Below are 16,481 nucleotides of genomic sequence, written 5' to 3'. Positions count from 1 at the left end.
TAAAATCCAACACTGACCGTGAGGTGGTGGACGTTAACATGAGCGAGACATCTTTGTAGTGTTGTACTCAAGGCCAGGGCTTGGGGAGAGTAGTGGTGTGTTCGGGCCCAGAGGTAGTGTGCAGGGGCGGTACGATGTAGGGAATGATGAGAATGCTTTGTGGCCTGGGGATACGGTCAGAGTCAGCGGACTTTTAGCGATGCCGGTACGGTGAGCAACCGGCTGCAATGCAATCTGTCTACGAGGGCAATTGGGAGGCTAGGTAGGCGGCGATGAGCATTGCGTCGGGGGACGCAAACGCCCGGTACTGGGTCGGTGGAGCTTGGGGTCTGTCGCATCAGTAAGTAGTTGGAACTCGTTCAGTGATGTGGATTTCTTTTTTATGTGCAGGCCACCAGGAGGCCGACCAGCAGGAGTCAGCTTGGGGCAAGGCAGCTCCAGTCAGGCCAGTCCTGCACCGCGTGGGGATCGGAGCGTGGCCTCAAGAGGCACAAGGTGCACGGATTCAGAAGACCTCGATTGCAGTCGAAGCCGGCGAGCCGCCGGATAGTACGCCCTTATTTCGCAGTGACTAGAGGTACCTTAACGCAGGGTGCAGGAGGCCCAGGCCGGTGGGCGCTTTGGTTGGTGAAGTGTCATGTGCCAGACTGGACTCGCTGGACTCGCTGGCCTCGCCTGGGCGATCTCGTCGCGAGAGAGTGATCCCGGGGCTGTTGGGATGAAGAGAGGGGAGCACCTAGGGAACACCAAAAGTGCTGGAACTGGGGGGCAGGCAATCAGTCCCAGACTCCCAAGGTCCCATCATGGGGGCAGCAGCTCGCTCCTCCGCGCCCGCCCAACGGGAGTGCTGGAAGGGGGAAGGCTGGGGGGCCAGTGAAATCCAGACGAGAAGTTGGCGCCGCTTTAGACAGCGCGAGGACCAGCTGGGCAATCAGTGCAGCAGCGCCGGGGAATCAGCCAGTGATCGTCGCCGACTGGTATCACCCAATGGAGCCCTGCATGACAGCGCCTGAACACCACAAAACGCGACTTCAGAGCTCCCATGGGCCATGAACCTTTTAAACACGAATCGAATTCTCGCCGACCATAGCACGGCACCAGCGCACCGCTCTCAGCAGAAAACCACAGGAAACGATGCCGGAGCTGCCAGATGATGGATTTTGCACAGGCAGATGAAGGCGTTTCCATCGTGCGAAAAGAGGCAGGCTGCATAACATCTCGTGGCCATTATGTGTCGACCTGCACAAAACGCGAGGGCAAGTACCGGGGCGCCAGGGAGTTGCAGGCCCTGGTCTGGCGCCTTGCTGCTGTTTTTACCAACTGCTCGTACGAGAACTGAGGACGGCCTGGACGGGGCCTTGGGAGGGGAGCGCCCTCTCACTGCCCCAGCCCAACCCAACGCGCTGTCCACAGTACATCTGCTGCAAGTCCTTTTATGTTCGCGATGCAGGACCACAGGATGTGAAGATGATGATCCTTGAACGCCCTTTGCCTCAAGACTACTAGTGGCGCTTGCGCTGCATGGCAGTCAGTCGCAGTCGCGTGTTGTGAGCCTCCACGGCGCCTGTCGTTCGTCGCAGTAGGCGCTGGCTACCTGCTCCAGGGCTGCGAGAGGTACCCGACCCGGCCCTGAGCTGGGGCAAGGAGCCAGTGGTGGATGGTGGATGGTGGGTGGACATGCCGCCCAGGTGAGGGTGGAGGACGTGAGGAGGGCAAGAGGGGGCAGGTGCTGTGGTGCCTGGGCTGGGCTGGCAGCAGAAAATCGAAAAAATTGCGCGCGCCCGCTCTTGACGGCGGCTGATCCAGCACAATCAGCGCCCAGGCGACCCGCCACTTAAATGCGAAGCCCCCCAACCTCAGGCGATTCATTCGCGCTGCCCAATCTCCCCTTCTTCCCACTCCCACTAAAGATTCGCTGCACCACAGCAGAAGCCCGTCTCAAGCCCCAGGAATCCACCTGAATCCGTCGCGATTCAGAACCAGTTTAGGTCCGCCCAAATCAATTGTCGCAACACCTCCATCAGCGCCTCAGCACCGCACATTCGCAATGGCTCGACCTAAGAAGGACCAGAAGCCCGTCGTGCCTGTCCCGGCCGTCCCTGTCGCGCCGCAACTGCTTGCCCAGGCACCTCCTCCGCCCGCCATGCCCCAGGCCATGCCAGACGGCAGCGCTGGCACTCTGGTCATCAACAAGGCCGACTACGCTCGACTTCGAGACTCGGTAAGTGTCATCGCATTCTCTACCTCCCAAGGCCGCGCGATGCTGCGCTGCTCTTGAGCGCCCATTCATGGTCTCCCACGCCAGGCACGCTCTGCACCTCATCCACTCTACCCTACGCACCACCACCCCAAGATCATCTCGCCGCCCACCAAACCCCAACCCATCGTCTGGCCCTCGCGCTTTGTGACATTTCATCGCGTGCATTGTTTTCCACGCCCGTTCACCGCACATGCCCAAACTCACGATACTTTGTCATGACGGCAACCCCTCATAACTACTACAAACCGGAGACCATCCATAGTTCATATGGCTTTTTCTTGTCTCCCTTTTGGGACTGGTCATCTCTTTTCTGCCCCAAGTGGGAAGACGCAACGCGTCTATACTGCGCACCATGTTTACATCCTGACCTCTGACCCCGCGTTACCGCGGACAAGGGTCCAGGAGCTATGACCTCCAACCCGGCAGCCTGCCTTGTGAGACTATAGCCTGCGATCAGTATCCATGTTTTCTTTACACCGTAGCACTCGGATCCCTTTTGCTCGCCTGTGGATGCTGCTTGGGATAGTCGACTAACCGCCAGAAGGTTCACGCTCGTCTCTCTACCATCCAGGAGCTCCTCAGGGATTTTGCCGCAGACTACCTCCGCCAGAGCAATCTTCTGCTGGGTGAGCCGACCTCTCTGGACAGCGTCCCCAGTCTCGGCGCTCTCGCTAGACTCGACCACGCTGCCCTGGGTTTCGCGCCGCCGCCCATTGAGGCCGTTCCCCAGATTGAGGAGAAGAAGGAGCGCAAGAAGCGCCAGCATGACCCCAACGCTCCCAAGCGACCCTTGACCCCTTACTTCCTGTACATGCAGACCGCTCGCCCTATCATCGCAAATGATCTTGGCCAGGATGCCCCCAAGGGCGCTGTTCAGGAAGAGGGCCAGCGCCGCTGGGCTGCCATGACTCCTCTGGAGAAGAACGTAAGTACCAAACTCAACCGTGGCTGAGATGGTTCATGGAGCTAATTGTACCAGGCATGGAACAACGCTTACCAGTTCAACTTGCGTCTGTACAATGCACGTGTGCACTCGTACAAGGCCGGCAACGTCTCTGCCAGGGATATGAGCGATCAGGATGCTCTTACCTACGCCGACGCCAACCAGATTGCCCAGCCCACCCTTGCTGGTATTGAAGAGGCCGGCGCTGGCCACAACGACCAGGATGCCATAGTAGAACAGCTCCAGATGTCTGCTCCGATTGCTGCTCCTGCTGTGCCTGAGGAGGTGACTAAGACTCCCAAGCCCAAGGCTACACGCAAGCGAAAGAGCACTGCAGCTGACGGACCGGAGGAGGGTGAGGCGAGCGCAGTTAAGACCGCAGCCGCGACGCCCGCCAGCCCCGAGAAGAAGCGCAAGCGACAGTCCAAGGCAGCAGAGCCCGCGTCTGAGGAACCTAAGAAGTCCGCACGCAAGAAGAAGAGCGCCTAAGCGATGCCTTGGACGTTTTGTTGTCTCTTCTTCTTTCCTGTTGTCTTACGAAGATACCACTTCCGTGTTCATGAATCTCACGGTGTTGCCGGCAGGTCTTTGGTGCGTTGTCCGTCACATAATGCGAACATGAATCGTTAGTGATAGGGGAGGCTCTGGGGTCTCGGGATCTGGCTGTTTTACATTGCTTGTATGATTTCACGAGGCAGGCTGCAATGGCGAATATATTTGGACGCTGTCTTTCTTTCTGCAGCTCTTGGAGGCACAAAGGGTTGGGAGTTCACAAGGAATTTTCATCTAGTGTGAATGGTACCGGGCAGTACTATATAGTGTTTTGCACAAAAAAACTGAACCGAAACTTGAGACTTGACTGGTACGCGCTTGTGACCGTACAAATGTTCCGTCATAGTTGGGACATCTAGAATGCACGACTTTATGAGAAGCAGTGCCTTCGTTGGGCCCATCATAGGATCCCTGGTGACGAAGCCCTTGATGTCTAAGGACCACGGACGGCTCAACCAGGTCCGCCTTGCCATGTGGTCAGCCGAACGTCTTGGAGCCTGCTAACTCAGTTTTTAAGGGCCGCAAACATCGGAAGTCTCTTACTACTGCTAACAATTCGCGCCAATGATGGTGCCTTGCTATCTCGCGTGCCAGAGACAGAAGTGTAAACTGTGTAGAGTAAGTATATGCACCTCTCTCCATGCCTAACTGACCTCCCAGGCTGTATCCCGCAGGCCCCACTCGCTGGGTTGCAGGGGCCCCAGCACTTGTATAAGAGTCTATAACACATCGAAATACTAGGCCCCAGAGGTCCACTGTAGGCAATCCTGTGGCGCAGCTACCAAGTATAAATTTCAGGTGCGGCAGCTGGCCAAGCGCTGCGGAACACGGCAAAAGTACTCTATAGCAGCAACTAGATCATGAACGACTAACGACGATTTTCTCTCAAGATGTGAATATATATATATACTATTCTCGGCTTTGGGGGCTAAATGGCATTACGGCCAACCCCCTTGAATTATGAACAACAATCTCGCTGTGCTACTTCGCCTCCCCCACGCTCTTTGCCCCCGGGGTTTAATAGACATAGAACTGCTGGCTCAGCGGCAGGCTCTCTGCGGGTTCGGCCGTACAGACCATGCCATCGGCCTCAACGACATACTTCTCGGGGTCGACCTTCATCTTCGGCATGATATCGTTGAACTGCATGTCCCTCTTGCTGATGTTGCGGCAATTCTTGACAGCCTCGACGCGCTTGCGCAGCCCGTACTTGCCTACGGTTCCCGACGAGATCGACGCCTCGGAGACGAAGAGTATGCTTGTCTGCGGGACCATGGGCGCAAACATGGGGCGTGCAATGATGGGCTGCACGGTCGGGATGGAGGCATTAGGGTCACCCTGAGACATTGTTAGTGGATAGACAGCATACGCACATGCTTACACGGGAACCTAGGAAGCATCGACGCAACTTACCATCTGTGCATATGCGATCAGCCCACTCTTCACAACCAGGCTCGGCTTGGTACCGAACCACGCCGGATCCCACACCACGAGGTCAGCCAGTTTCCCAACTTGTATACTGCCAATCAAGTGCCCCATGCCCTGGGCGACGGCTGGGTTGACCGTGTACTTGCTCACGTATCGTTTGACCCTGAAGTTGTCGGCGCCTGTGCCCTCGTCTTCCTTCAATGTACCTCGTTGCACCTTGTTCTTGTGTGCCGTATTCCATGTGCGCAGTATCACCTCACCACAGCGGCCCATAGCCTGGGAGTCTGAAGACATCATACTGATGGCGCCCAGGTCATGCAAGACGTCTTCTGCGGCGATGGTCTCAGCACGAATACGAGACTCCGCAAAGGCCACATCCTCGGGGATGTTCTTGGACAGGTGGTGGCAAACCATCAACATGTCCAGATGTTCGTCTAGGGTATTTCTCGTAAATGGTCTAGTCGGGTTGGTCGATGACGGGAGAACATTCGGATGCTCAACAACGCTGATGATATCAGGGGCGTGGCCACCGCCCGCACCTTCCGTGTGGTATGTGTGGATCACCCGGTTCTTGAAGGCCGCAATCGTTGACTCAACGTAGCCGGACTCATTGAGTGTGTCTGTATGAATCAGGCACTGCACATCAAGCTCATCGCAGACAGTGAGGCAGGAGTCGATGGCTGCTGGCGTGGTTCCCCAATCCTCGTGGAGCTTGAGACCGCAAGCGCCTGCAATGATCTGTTCACGTAGAGCACCAGGGGCACTGTCGTTGCCTTTTCCAGTGATACCGATGTTCAGCGGCAGCTCGTCACAGGCCTGTAACATCTGTCGGGTGTAGTTGGCACCGGGTGTACAAGTAGTAGCGCTCGTTCCAGCACTCGAGAGCTGTTAGTTGATAATGCAACAAAGTTGAACATGGGAACTTCAACGTACCTGGGCCCGACGCCACCTCCAAGCATGGTAGTGATACCACTAGCAATCGACTCATAAGCCTGCTGGGGGCAAATGAAGTGGATGTGAGAATCCAATCCTCCGGCTGTAATGATCTTCCCTTCACCAGCAATGACATCGGTGCAGCTTCCCACTATCATGCCCTCAGTGACGTTATCCATAACGTCTGGGTTGCCAGCTTTTCCAATGCCCACAATAACGCCATCCTGGACACCAATGTCTGCCTTGTAGATACCAGTGTAGTCGACAATCAAAGCGTTCGTGACAACCATATCCAGAACCTCCTTATCCGATCTTCCAGTTGCTTGGCCCATGCCTTCACGTAGCGTCTTGCCTCCGCCGAACTTACACTCATCCCCGTAGGTGGTGAGGTCCTTCTCGACCTTGATCCAGAGATCAGTGCTGCCTAACCTGACGCGATCGCCTGTCGTTGGGCCAAACATGGTGAGGTACGCGCTGCGATCGATCTCGTAAGTGCTGATCAAGCTTGCGTCACCCACAGGTTCAGGGCGGTGAGCAAACCCAGCCTTCTGCAATTTTTCGATGATCTCGTCCGCCCTTGACAAGTCGACCTTGCCTGACGCAAGGTTGTTGCCGCCCTGGATAACCTTGTTACCGCCGATTTCTACGAGAGTAACGGTCTTCGTGTCACCAGGCTCAAACCGCACGGACGTGCCCGCGGGGATATCGAGGCGGAACCCATAGGCCTGCTTCCGATCGAACTCCAAGAGAGGGTTCGTCTCAATAAAGTGGTAGTGACTGCCAACTTGGATGGGCCGGTCACCCTTGCTGGTCACCCTGAGCCGGACCCTCCTGCGTCCCTCGTTGAGCGCGACCTTGCCCCTGACGGCCACCACGGCGCCGGGCTGGTTCGGGCCCTCGTAGGCCGCAGCCTCGGCGGGAGGGAACAGATCCGGGTCCGGTACGGGAAGGAACGAGCCGTAAAGGGCCCGGGCCAGGTCTCCATCCTCCGTAGCAATGGGATTGTGCACGGTGACAAGGTAGGTGCCCGTCGGGAACGTGCCCTCGACCTGGATCTCGTGCAGGGTGGACGTGACGGACGGGAGCACATGCCGGCGCCCAAGCATGGTCGACCCGAGGGTCATCAGGTCCGCAACCGTATGGGCACCATCGCGAATGAGTTCCTGGAGGTTACTGGCGATGAGCGCCTGTGTTTACTTGTGAGCAGGCCTGGTCTCGTCGAGGCGGGATACAGAGCGACCTACAGTGGCCTCGGAATGATTCAGTTTCACGCCCCTTGCCAGTCTCTTCTGGGCTATGAATCCCAGCTGCGAGATGACAAGCTTGTCAAGCTGTGTTGTGGTACTGAAGTGTCAGCCAAGCTCCAGGTGCATTTTCTCTTTGTCATAGTAAACAGGCTGCGGCACGTGGTGTACCGCGATCCCAGCAGCCGGGGTGCGTGTTACGAACCTCTTTCGGCACGAGATGCATCTCTGCACAACGACTCGCGTGTTGCGAAGCTAGTCGGTCGATCTAAATATTTGTGACAGTCGGCAACTACATCAATCGCATCTTCACGATCTCCAGTCTGCAAGCAGATAAATCACTAAGGGCCTGCCGCCTATCCTCACTGATACTTCGCGTTTCGCCGGCTTGCGGGAGCTTGCGGATACCCCGCAATCTAGCGATAACCACCGCTGATAGCGATGCTGGAATTGCCCAATGAAGGTTCAAGGCTGTCGCATGTACCTAACCCGCCTGCGTAAGAGGAACATGTGGAATAGGGCTGGCCTCTTTGGAAGTCGATGCTGGTATACAGCTCAGGCTGCATGCTAACTCTCACGCAGCGAATGCCCAGGTGCTCCTCCCGTCTGCCTCAAACCTGCGATGTTCGCGAGGGACTAGAGGAACATTCAATTGCAAAGACACGCATATTAGCGGAATAAAATCAACACAAAGTTGTGCGAAGTACTACCCAGCAGTAGTTCACTCGGGTTAAACAGTCTCATCATACGCTCCCTCATCGTTATCCTTCCAACACGTCGTGCGACGCGTTCATGCTTTCTAGCAACGGTCTGCGTCTGCGCAAGAAACAATTTGACTCGAACCACACAGAAGCCTCGTAACGCACAACCGTCTGGCGAGACCAGTAGGGCGAAACTCCCAGAAGATGAGCTGAGGGTATCGAGACTCGAACTCCAGTCGGGAATCGAACTATACATTTCTAAGTGTTTGTACTTGTAAAGAAGATGCCTTTCTGTTCTTGTCGTACTTCGAGACGCGACGGCTGTTCACAAAGATCAGGTGCATGAACGCGGCCAAAGCGAGGAATATACGCGCGCCTGCTTACCTACAACGCGGACAGATCATGGCATTACAGCACAACGTACTAATACAAGCACAGCACAGTAGTACGGGAATCAAAGCTTAGTAGAGAATCGTGAGCTTTGCTCAGCTATGGGCTATAAAATAGGCCAGCTTGGCCTGCTGGTCCATTATCCCCTCTCGATGCAATATGCCGGCGAACTACTCTAATTGTCGCCTCTCTTTGATGAACTCCGAACGCCAGATCGTGGGTATCATTGTGCGGCTTTCCGAACCGACACTTTCCGTGAATGAAAAATACAGTATGCCGAGGAAGGTTTGACTTTACTCTTCCTCGACTTCTTCGTCCCACGCCTGGCGTTCATCCTTCATCAACTTCTGCATTACTTCTGGTCGGAAGATGGTGCTGTTCGGATCTGAAACGCGCGGTACTTTACTCAAGTTGGGGTCGTCAAAGACTGTGCCAATATTGTCGATCCAGCGGCGCCGACGTTCCATCAACGTCTTGGCCACATCGCCGATACCAGGTCGGGCCATACCCGCCGCAGCATTACCAACGGCGTGGCTTCCACCACCAGCACCTCCAGGTCGCTTAGCCTTCTTGGATTTGCCCATCGTGCGGGTTCTCTTCAAGTAAGCGCCTTGGACCTGGGTGTCGAGATCCTCGAGAATGGTCTGATATTCTTGATGTGCCATGCGCTCCTTGACTAGTTCGGTCAGTCGTGCCTTGCGGGCGCCATTGATGAGAATCTGATCTCGCAAACGGTCTTGGAGAAGCCGTAGACGCGCTGCGACCTCGTCGTCGTAGTGCCCATCGTAATCACCATCAAATCCATCCTGAGGTAGGAACCCGATGTGGCGAAGCTCTTGCTTGATACGCTCGTCGACTTGAGTATAATCCAGCTTGGGATGAGTTGCTTTCTTCCAGGCTTCACTACTAGACTCGGGCATGCAAGACGCAGGTGGGAGGCTCTTCCCATCTTCCTCGCCGGTGGTTCCATTAGCGTCGCCATTGGTCTCAGGCTTAGCTTCGGCGTCGCCGTTGATGCCGTTGGTCATGGGCTTGTCTTCGCTGGGTTGGGCGCGTGCTTCAGGCCGCATAGCCTGGAGCAGTCGTGCCAGGATAGGGCCAACGGAGAGCTTGTCGGTCTCGGCGACGTCGTCGTCGATGTTGTCGATGTTCCCACGTGCTTGATTGGGAGCTAATTTGTCACGGCCGGGAGGTGTAGAATCAATTGACATGGCACCGTCCTCTTCCGCCCAGATCTCCGAGTAATGGCGCTTGCCACGCTTGGGCATGACAAATGGATTGACGCGATCGCCTCGCTCCCTGAGGAATGCAAGATCCTCCTCGTTGAAGGGCCGGAAGTAGGGTTCAACATATGTCGAGAAAGTGTTGAAGGCAATCTGGTTCGATGGTTTGGCGGAGGTGTAGTCCTTGTCCGGAGGATCACCGGCGATCTGATCGGCTAGGTCGGTGTATGGATAGACGGCCACAGAGTAGATTTCCCTGCGCTCGTCTGGCGTCATGTCTGGTGTAACTTCGCGGATCTCGTAGACGGTAGGGTCAGGGAATGTAGAAGGATCCTCGCCAAAGGTCTGGAACTGGGGAGCCTCGCGTCTTGGGGGTGCGCCTTCGTCCTCGGAGCTCTCTTCCTCGTCCTCCTCCTTCTCGTCCGTCTTGGGCTTCTCGTCTACCTCCATGGCGCCGGGCGTCTCCTTCGCAACGGGGGAGAGTGATGAGCTAGCGGAGTCGTTGTCTCGTGAGAGTTTTCGAGGTTTGCTGCTCGGGTCACGCAGAGGTGATGCACGATCTGCATTGAGCAAAGGGTTAGGGCAATCGCACGCAATAATTGCTGTGAGAGGAGATCGCGGAAGAGAAAGTGTTTTGCGGTTTCTCTTTCTGCCTTTGACAGCGCAGAAAATTCACTGGTGGCCGAGGAGACCCAGCGTCGACCAGGAGCCAAAAGCCCCCCGGGGAGTAAAAAAAAAAAAACTTCACGTTCAGAACAGGAAGAGTTTGGGCAGACAGAGGAAATCAAAACTCTGGGGGAAGTGCACCTTCATATCTTGGTCCCCAGTAGGAATACAAGACGGGTGCATGGCGAGTGTGAAAATGGAGAAGCGGAGTGGTGGGTGGTGGTTGTGGTGTTGGTGTATACGGGATGGGATGGGATGGGTTGGGAATGGGAAGGGTGGTGGTGCTTACCAGTATTGGCGTCTTTGGGTGCGAGACTGTCGTTTGCCTTTCTCTTCTTCTTATTGGCCTTCTTGTCGGCATCATCGCCGCGAGATCTCTCGTCGTCTCTTCCGCTGGCGGCCATCTCGTCAAAGTGCAGCTTTCTCTGGGAGGCTACCAGGCGCATGCCCCGGTCGCAAAAGGAGCCGCGGCGCTCGGTGATATCATGCAGCTTGCCCAGACGGGTGATGAGGGTGTCGAGGGTTTTGGACTCGGGGATGAGGGCATTGGAGGGGCTGCAGTCGGCCAGGTCCTCGTACGTGATGCTGCGTACGGACTCCAGTCGCAGCTCGAGAAACTCGGTCTCGATGGTCTCGACGGGCGGCAGGCCTGATGTAGCGGCGGGTGGTGGACCTGAGCTAGGTGTGGTATTGCGGCTGCGCTGACGAACAGCCCCGGCGCCTTTCTTGCCCGTGCCCTTCTGGCTGGGTGCAGGAGGCATCGTGACGGGCGCACTCGATGGCGACAGCACGCACGCACGTCCGACGGTGGTGCACGAGATGCTACTGAGATGGAAGCTGTCGCGTTGGCAGCCGTTCGCATCCCCCAAGTGGTGGTGGTCAATGAATCAGCTTGACTAACAGACGGTCGCGATGGGGGGCCGTGGCCACGAGCCGAGCCAGAGCCACTAGGCGGCGGTCGCGTTTGCCTTGTGTCACCTTGCCTTGGGGCAAGCCTTGGAACCTTGGAACCATGGAACCAGCAAGCGACCCCGGCGGTTCTCACACTCTCTCTCTCCCTGTCCCTCCCTCTCTCTCCCTCTCCCTGCGTGCGTCCCCCCTGCCTACGGCTGGCGCCTCTGCGCCTCCACTGCGATCGATTGAGCGACATTTCCGCCTGGGCGCAAGGGGCCCACCCACATCCACGTACGACGATGCCGGAATAACTCTAATGCGCTACGTCTCTCTGGGCTCCCAGGCACAGGGCAACAGGGAGGCACGGAGGCACGGAGGCAGTCCAGTCCTTGGAAGCTCTGACCCACAACCTCGAGACTCCCCGCGCAGAGTGGGCACAGAGTGGACGCAGGCTGTTGATCTCCGCCCCTACCCAAGCGTGGCTCTGTAGCCACCGGCTTGTCTCGTTGCAGGGCTGATGTCTGCCAATCTACAGTGAACTATTTGTACATACTGCCGTCTTGTCTTCATCACTGATGTGTGCCGCGATGCTCGTGCCGCGATATCAACATCAAACAAGGTTAACACGACAGCCGCTTGGAGCAACGTGACCATCACCACAACTTCAAGATCCGCACACTCGAATCGCTGCATGACTGAGTACGGGGCTCCGCATCGTCTGCGATCTCTCTCATTCTCTGGGAAGACTGGGCTCCGTAACAAAAACAACTCGGCTTTGTATTGGGGATAGCCAGCTCTTTTGAAAACTGCAGCTCCTTATTCGTGTCCTCTCTAAGCGTAGTACTGAAACGCCCCGGATTCACGCCTTGCGAGATCTTTTCAACATTTCGGTTCGTCAGAGGAAAACGTACTTTAAGTGGAAGTACAGAGCATCGAATCAAGCTGCATTCCTTTCGAACGAAACAATGAAGGTCCATAACTTATAAGTGACGGGTTCACGATTCTGATCGTAAAGACACGTAGTTCTAGTCCTACATACCTCCTCGAGGACCCCAATGAGCGGTTGCTGGACCGAACGAGTTGAGAAACTTGGACTAATGGCGCTTCGATGTTTGTCCTACCCTTTCTATCTTGAAATCGAACTGTATTGTGAAGATGGAGATCGACGCAACCAGCATTTTCTAACCATGAATCGCATTATCTAGCCGCTTCACGTTGCGCTCGCAGCTGTCATCCAACAAGCCTGTCGGTGATTCTGGGCTGCTGCTCAACTTGACGATCAAGTGGTATCCATGTGCTTGAGCGAAGCCATCTCATTGGTATACACATTTAACACCCGGCCACCAAAAGGCTAAGCAAGGGTCAATGAAGCTTTGGGTACCCACAATAGCTCTCAACGCAAGCAGCATACTGTATCTTGGGGATCACCGGTGGAAAAATGATCTTTGGCAGCCCGCAGCCTTCAAGTCATGGCTACCTAGTTACCGTGCGAAATTCACTATCGTGCGGTGGCATGACGCTGCACTCCCTCCTGGACTTCTGCAGCTCAACGTGTCGAACCTACATGCAATGCACTTGGCTGTCTTTGCTTCCTTTTCTAGCCGACTCACGCTCATGCTGAATCTCTTATGATGGTGACTCTTCAAATGCGACATTGATATCACACGGCGAAACACATCGCGCTCAGCACTCCCATCAACCAGTAGTGTTCTGAATTCGGTGTCACTTACACCCAACCCAATCCATGGCTGACTGGTTCGGAGCGCGACTTAGCACGTTCATTCATCGCCTTCTCTCCTTCCGGATTGCCTCCAGAGGCCAATCTTAGCTAACACGTGCTCCACTCGTCTCCCAGCTCTCAAGTATTCTCAACGGACTCTAAACGCGGTGATCTCATACTAGACCCTGATTTAAGCCGGGTGCGTTGTTCCCCATATACCTCAACTCGTGGGTAAATTGATTGGCTGGGAGGCTCCATTGTGTCAAGGTGCCAGCACCCAGCTAGTATCGCTTATAGTGGGGTTGACAGCCTGGTGGGGTTTGTAGATTCAGGGTCTCATCGAGACAACAGACATCCAGTCGCGCGTCCGTCTGCAGCGTTTGCCCTTGGGTGAGATATGCTTGGATGATGGGCGGCTACGGGCTAATAGTAATGCAAGTTCGACCATGTGCTCCTATCGGCTGCCCGAGCACCTGACCCTAGCCCAGACATGGCCCAGTATATATCTCCTGCGCCTTGTCTCAACACAATGCCCCTCCCTCCCTTTTGTGCATTACTCTGTTATTCGTCGTGTTTCAACACAGTAAAGCTCGCTTCAACAACTTGCTCTTGCTTCATACAGCAATGAGAGAGTACCATGGCTTCTCTTGGTGGTAACGTTTTACCCCTGGGACCTCAGGCTCAAATCTATCTCGCTGGAGTAGCAGTCGTCCTCGTCGTAGGCTTCTGCTTTTCTACGCTTCTCGTAAAATCTACGAAGACGAATGACAACCCAAGTTTGCTCCGGGCATTGTGGTATTTCGTCTACTCCTGCTTCCTCAAGCCTCATGAGGGCGACAAGCAGGGAACTCAGCAGGATGCTCTTGAGAGCTTCTACAAAAGCCAAGCCGGTGCGTACGATACCACCAGGAGCGCGCTTCTCAAAGGCCGTGAAGACATGTTGGCTCTAGCTGCCGCACAGCTGGAGCACAGATCAGTCAAAGATGGCCAATTGTCCCAGAACAAAAGGAGGATTTGGGTTGATGTAAGTACCCGGCTTTTCTGATCTCTCTTTCGGAACGCACTAACATGACCGAGGTCGGTGGTGGCACAGGCTTCAATATTGAAGCTATGGCCCAGTTCGTCGACGTGCCTCGATTCTTCTCCAGTGTCTACCTCGTCGATTTCTCGCCGTCCCTATGTGAGGTCGCCCGGAAACGGTTCGCTCGGTTGGGATGGGACAATGTGAAGGTTGTATGCCAGGATGCTAGGAAGTTCCGCTTGGAGGACCATGAACCAGTCCTCGACGGCGGGCGAGCTCCCAGCTCTCCTCATATAAGCTACTTCTCACAGAAGCGCCCTGAACACGGTGGTGTCGACCTGATCACCATGTCTTACAGCCTTTCGATGATTGTGAGCTGCCCAGAAAACATTGCCATAGGCCTTCGCCAAGACTGACTTCTCATAGCCTGACTATTACTCCGTCATCGATACGCTTCCATCTCTGCTGGCGCCCAATGGTATCATGGGCGTTGTTGATTTCTATGTCCAATCCGAGGTCGATGTCAGCTTCCGGAATTATACAGGTGGCCTCATCAATCGCCACGTCAACTTCCTTCAGCGCACCTTCTGGCGTGCGTGGTTTGACATCGACCGCGTTGCCCTAGAGCCAGGTCGACGTGACTATCTTGAGTATCGCTTCGGAACTGTTCTCAACGTCAACAGCCGAAACTACACGCTTGGCGCGATTCCGTATTACGTCTGGCTCGGTTGTCACAAAAGGCCAATGTCCTCAGCCCTTCCCCATGAAATCGTGGAGAAGGTCGATGCTCTTGTTACAGAGTCTCCTTACTTGCATCCGAAGAACCACTCGAATGCTTTGTCACGTGCCGTTGAGAGAGCTGCACCAGAGATCCGCTCGAAAGCTTTTGATGCAGCCGTTGTCAACCTCTCGGCTAACTTGCCCCTCCCCTCGTTCTTCTATCAGAATCACCACTGGCGCATCTATTATGACGATCAGCTCAAGAAGCACACGCAGTTCAACGATGAGTACATCTATGCTTTCACCTGGGAAGATACCCGCGTGGATGAGCGCATCCTCAAGCTCAAGTCTGATGATGTAGTTCTGGCCATTTGCAGTGCTGGTGACAACATACTGTCTTATGCTCTGCAAAGTCCCGCCAGAATCCATGCGGTGGACCTGAACCCTACCCAAAGCCACTTGCTTGAGCTCAAGGTTGCTGCTTATTCTTCGCTTCCTTACGAGGATTTTTGGAAGATATTCGGAGATGGGAAGCACCCAGACTTCCGATCGCTGCTGATCTCAAAGATGTCTCCCCATCTGTCCAGCCGAGCTTTCCAGTACTGGCTGAACAACCATCACATCTTCACAAAGTCCAAGGGGGGATTGTATGACACTGGTGGCTCAAAGCACGGTATACGCATCTTCCGCTGGATCACACGCGTCTTTGGTTGCAGGTCTGCTGTTAAGGCACTCCTCTCTGCAAAAACATTGAATGAGCAACGTGAGATCTGGCGCAACAAGATCCGTCCTGCCCTGCTCTCACGCCTGGTATCCAAGTTTGTTGTCAGTCAGGAGTCATTCCTTTGGACAGCCCTCGGTGTCCCCAAGAACCAACTGGCAATTCTTGAGGAAGACCATGCTACCTCCGATGCTGTGTGTGGTGCAAACCCAACCGCCAAGAACACCAGGTCTCACGCTATCTGGGAGTACATGGTCAACACACTGGATCCCGTTGTTGAGACGACTCACATCGCCGCCGACAACCCATACTACTTGGTCTGTTTGGAAGGCAAGTTCACACGCCGTTGTCATCCGGATTATCTCTCACCGCAGGCCCATGCCCGTCTGTCACGGTCCAATGCCTTCGACGGGCTGCGCATCCACACTGACGAGATCGACGAGGTCATTGCCCGCATCACGCCAGGTACACTGACCGTCGCCGTTGTCATGGACAGCATGGACTGGTTTGATCCTGGATCTAACGCAGCAGGTGCCCAGATCACGAAGCTCAATCGCGCTCTAAAGATGGGCGGGCGCGTGATGCTACGCTCAGCTGGTCTGAAGCCATGGTATATCAATGAGTTCGAGAAGCTGGGCTTCGTCGCCAAATGCATGGGGGCCAGAGAGGGCAAGGCCTGCATTGACCGCGTCAACATGTACGCTTCCTGCTGGATCATGACCAAGACTGAAAATCTGGCACCGCCGACTCCTGGAGCCGAAGCCGAGTCCCTGAGCGGATCAGAAATTACCAAATTGGTGATTTGATGCTGCAATGGGAAGAGCTGCCTTGGAGAGCTGCCAGCGACTTCAAGGAACAGATTGTGTTGCAGGCGATGACGTCGAGAATGAATTGATCACGAAAATGTTGCGACGAGAGATGACCGATTGAGTTTGTCTATATATGGATGTCTAAGACATGGAAGTTGGACGCTGCTAAGTTAGGACTCATCACATTCATTCATTAGAATCTCATGCCTTGATGGCAAATGCCTGCTACACAGTGCCATCAATCTGCTCCGTGTTT

The 16,481-nt window shown here is 55.1% G+C and overlaps 4 protein-coding genes across 4 annotated transcripts; 2 read left to right on the top strand and 2 right to left on the bottom strand.

Moving 5' to 3' along the window:
- Positions 1-2,047: 2,047 nt before the first annotated feature.
- JN550_004243 (uncharacterized protein) lies at positions 2,048-3,692 on the top strand (the record flags this gene model as incomplete). The annotated part of the gene is made up of 3 exons (XM_049315737.1): positions 2,048-2,221; positions 2,805-3,185; positions 3,240-3,692. The coding sequence occupies 3 exons, from the start codon at positions 2,048-2,050 to the stop codon at positions 3,690-3,692; spliced, it is 1,008 nt and encodes a 335-aa protein (XP_049173781.1).
- Positions 3,693-4,772: 1,080 nt separating this feature from the next.
- JN550_004242 (uncharacterized protein) lies at positions 4,773-7,586 on the bottom strand (the record flags this gene model as incomplete). Its single annotated transcript, XM_049315736.1, has 5 exons — positions 4,773-5,093; positions 5,169-6,060; positions 6,117-7,303; positions 7,361-7,447; positions 7,566-7,586. 5 exons carry the CDS (start codon positions 7,584-7,586, stop codon positions 4,773-4,775), a joined length of 2,508 nt encoding a protein of 835 aa, XP_049173780.1.
- A 1,158-nt stretch (positions 7,587-8,744) lies between these two features.
- JN550_004241 (uncharacterized protein) lies at positions 8,745-11,101 on the bottom strand (the record flags this gene model as incomplete). The annotated part of the gene is made up of 2 exons (XM_049315735.1): positions 8,745-10,234; positions 10,630-11,101. The coding sequence occupies 2 exons, from the start codon at positions 11,099-11,101 to the stop codon at positions 8,745-8,747; spliced, it is 1,962 nt and encodes a 653-aa protein (XP_049173779.1).
- Positions 11,102-13,591: 2,490 nt separating this feature from the next.
- JN550_004240 (uncharacterized protein) lies at positions 13,592-16,222 on the top strand (the record flags this gene model as incomplete). The annotated part of the gene is made up of 3 exons (XM_049315734.1): positions 13,592-13,978; positions 14,032-14,346; positions 14,402-16,222. 3 exons carry the CDS (start codon positions 13,592-13,594, stop codon positions 16,220-16,222), a joined length of 2,523 nt encoding a protein of 840 aa, XP_049173778.1.
- Positions 16,223-16,481: the final 259 nt, after the last annotated feature.

This window comes from Neoarthrinium moseri (genome assembly GCF_022829205.1).
Source record: "Neoarthrinium moseri strain CBS 164.80 chromosome Unknown scaffold11_Wmoseri_CBS_16480, whole genome shotgun sequence".
Taxonomy (NCBI): domain Eukaryota; kingdom Fungi; phylum Ascomycota; class Sordariomycetes; order Amphisphaeriales; family Apiosporaceae; genus Neoarthrinium; species Neoarthrinium moseri.
This window is presented reverse-complemented; position numbering and strand designations above follow the sequence as displayed.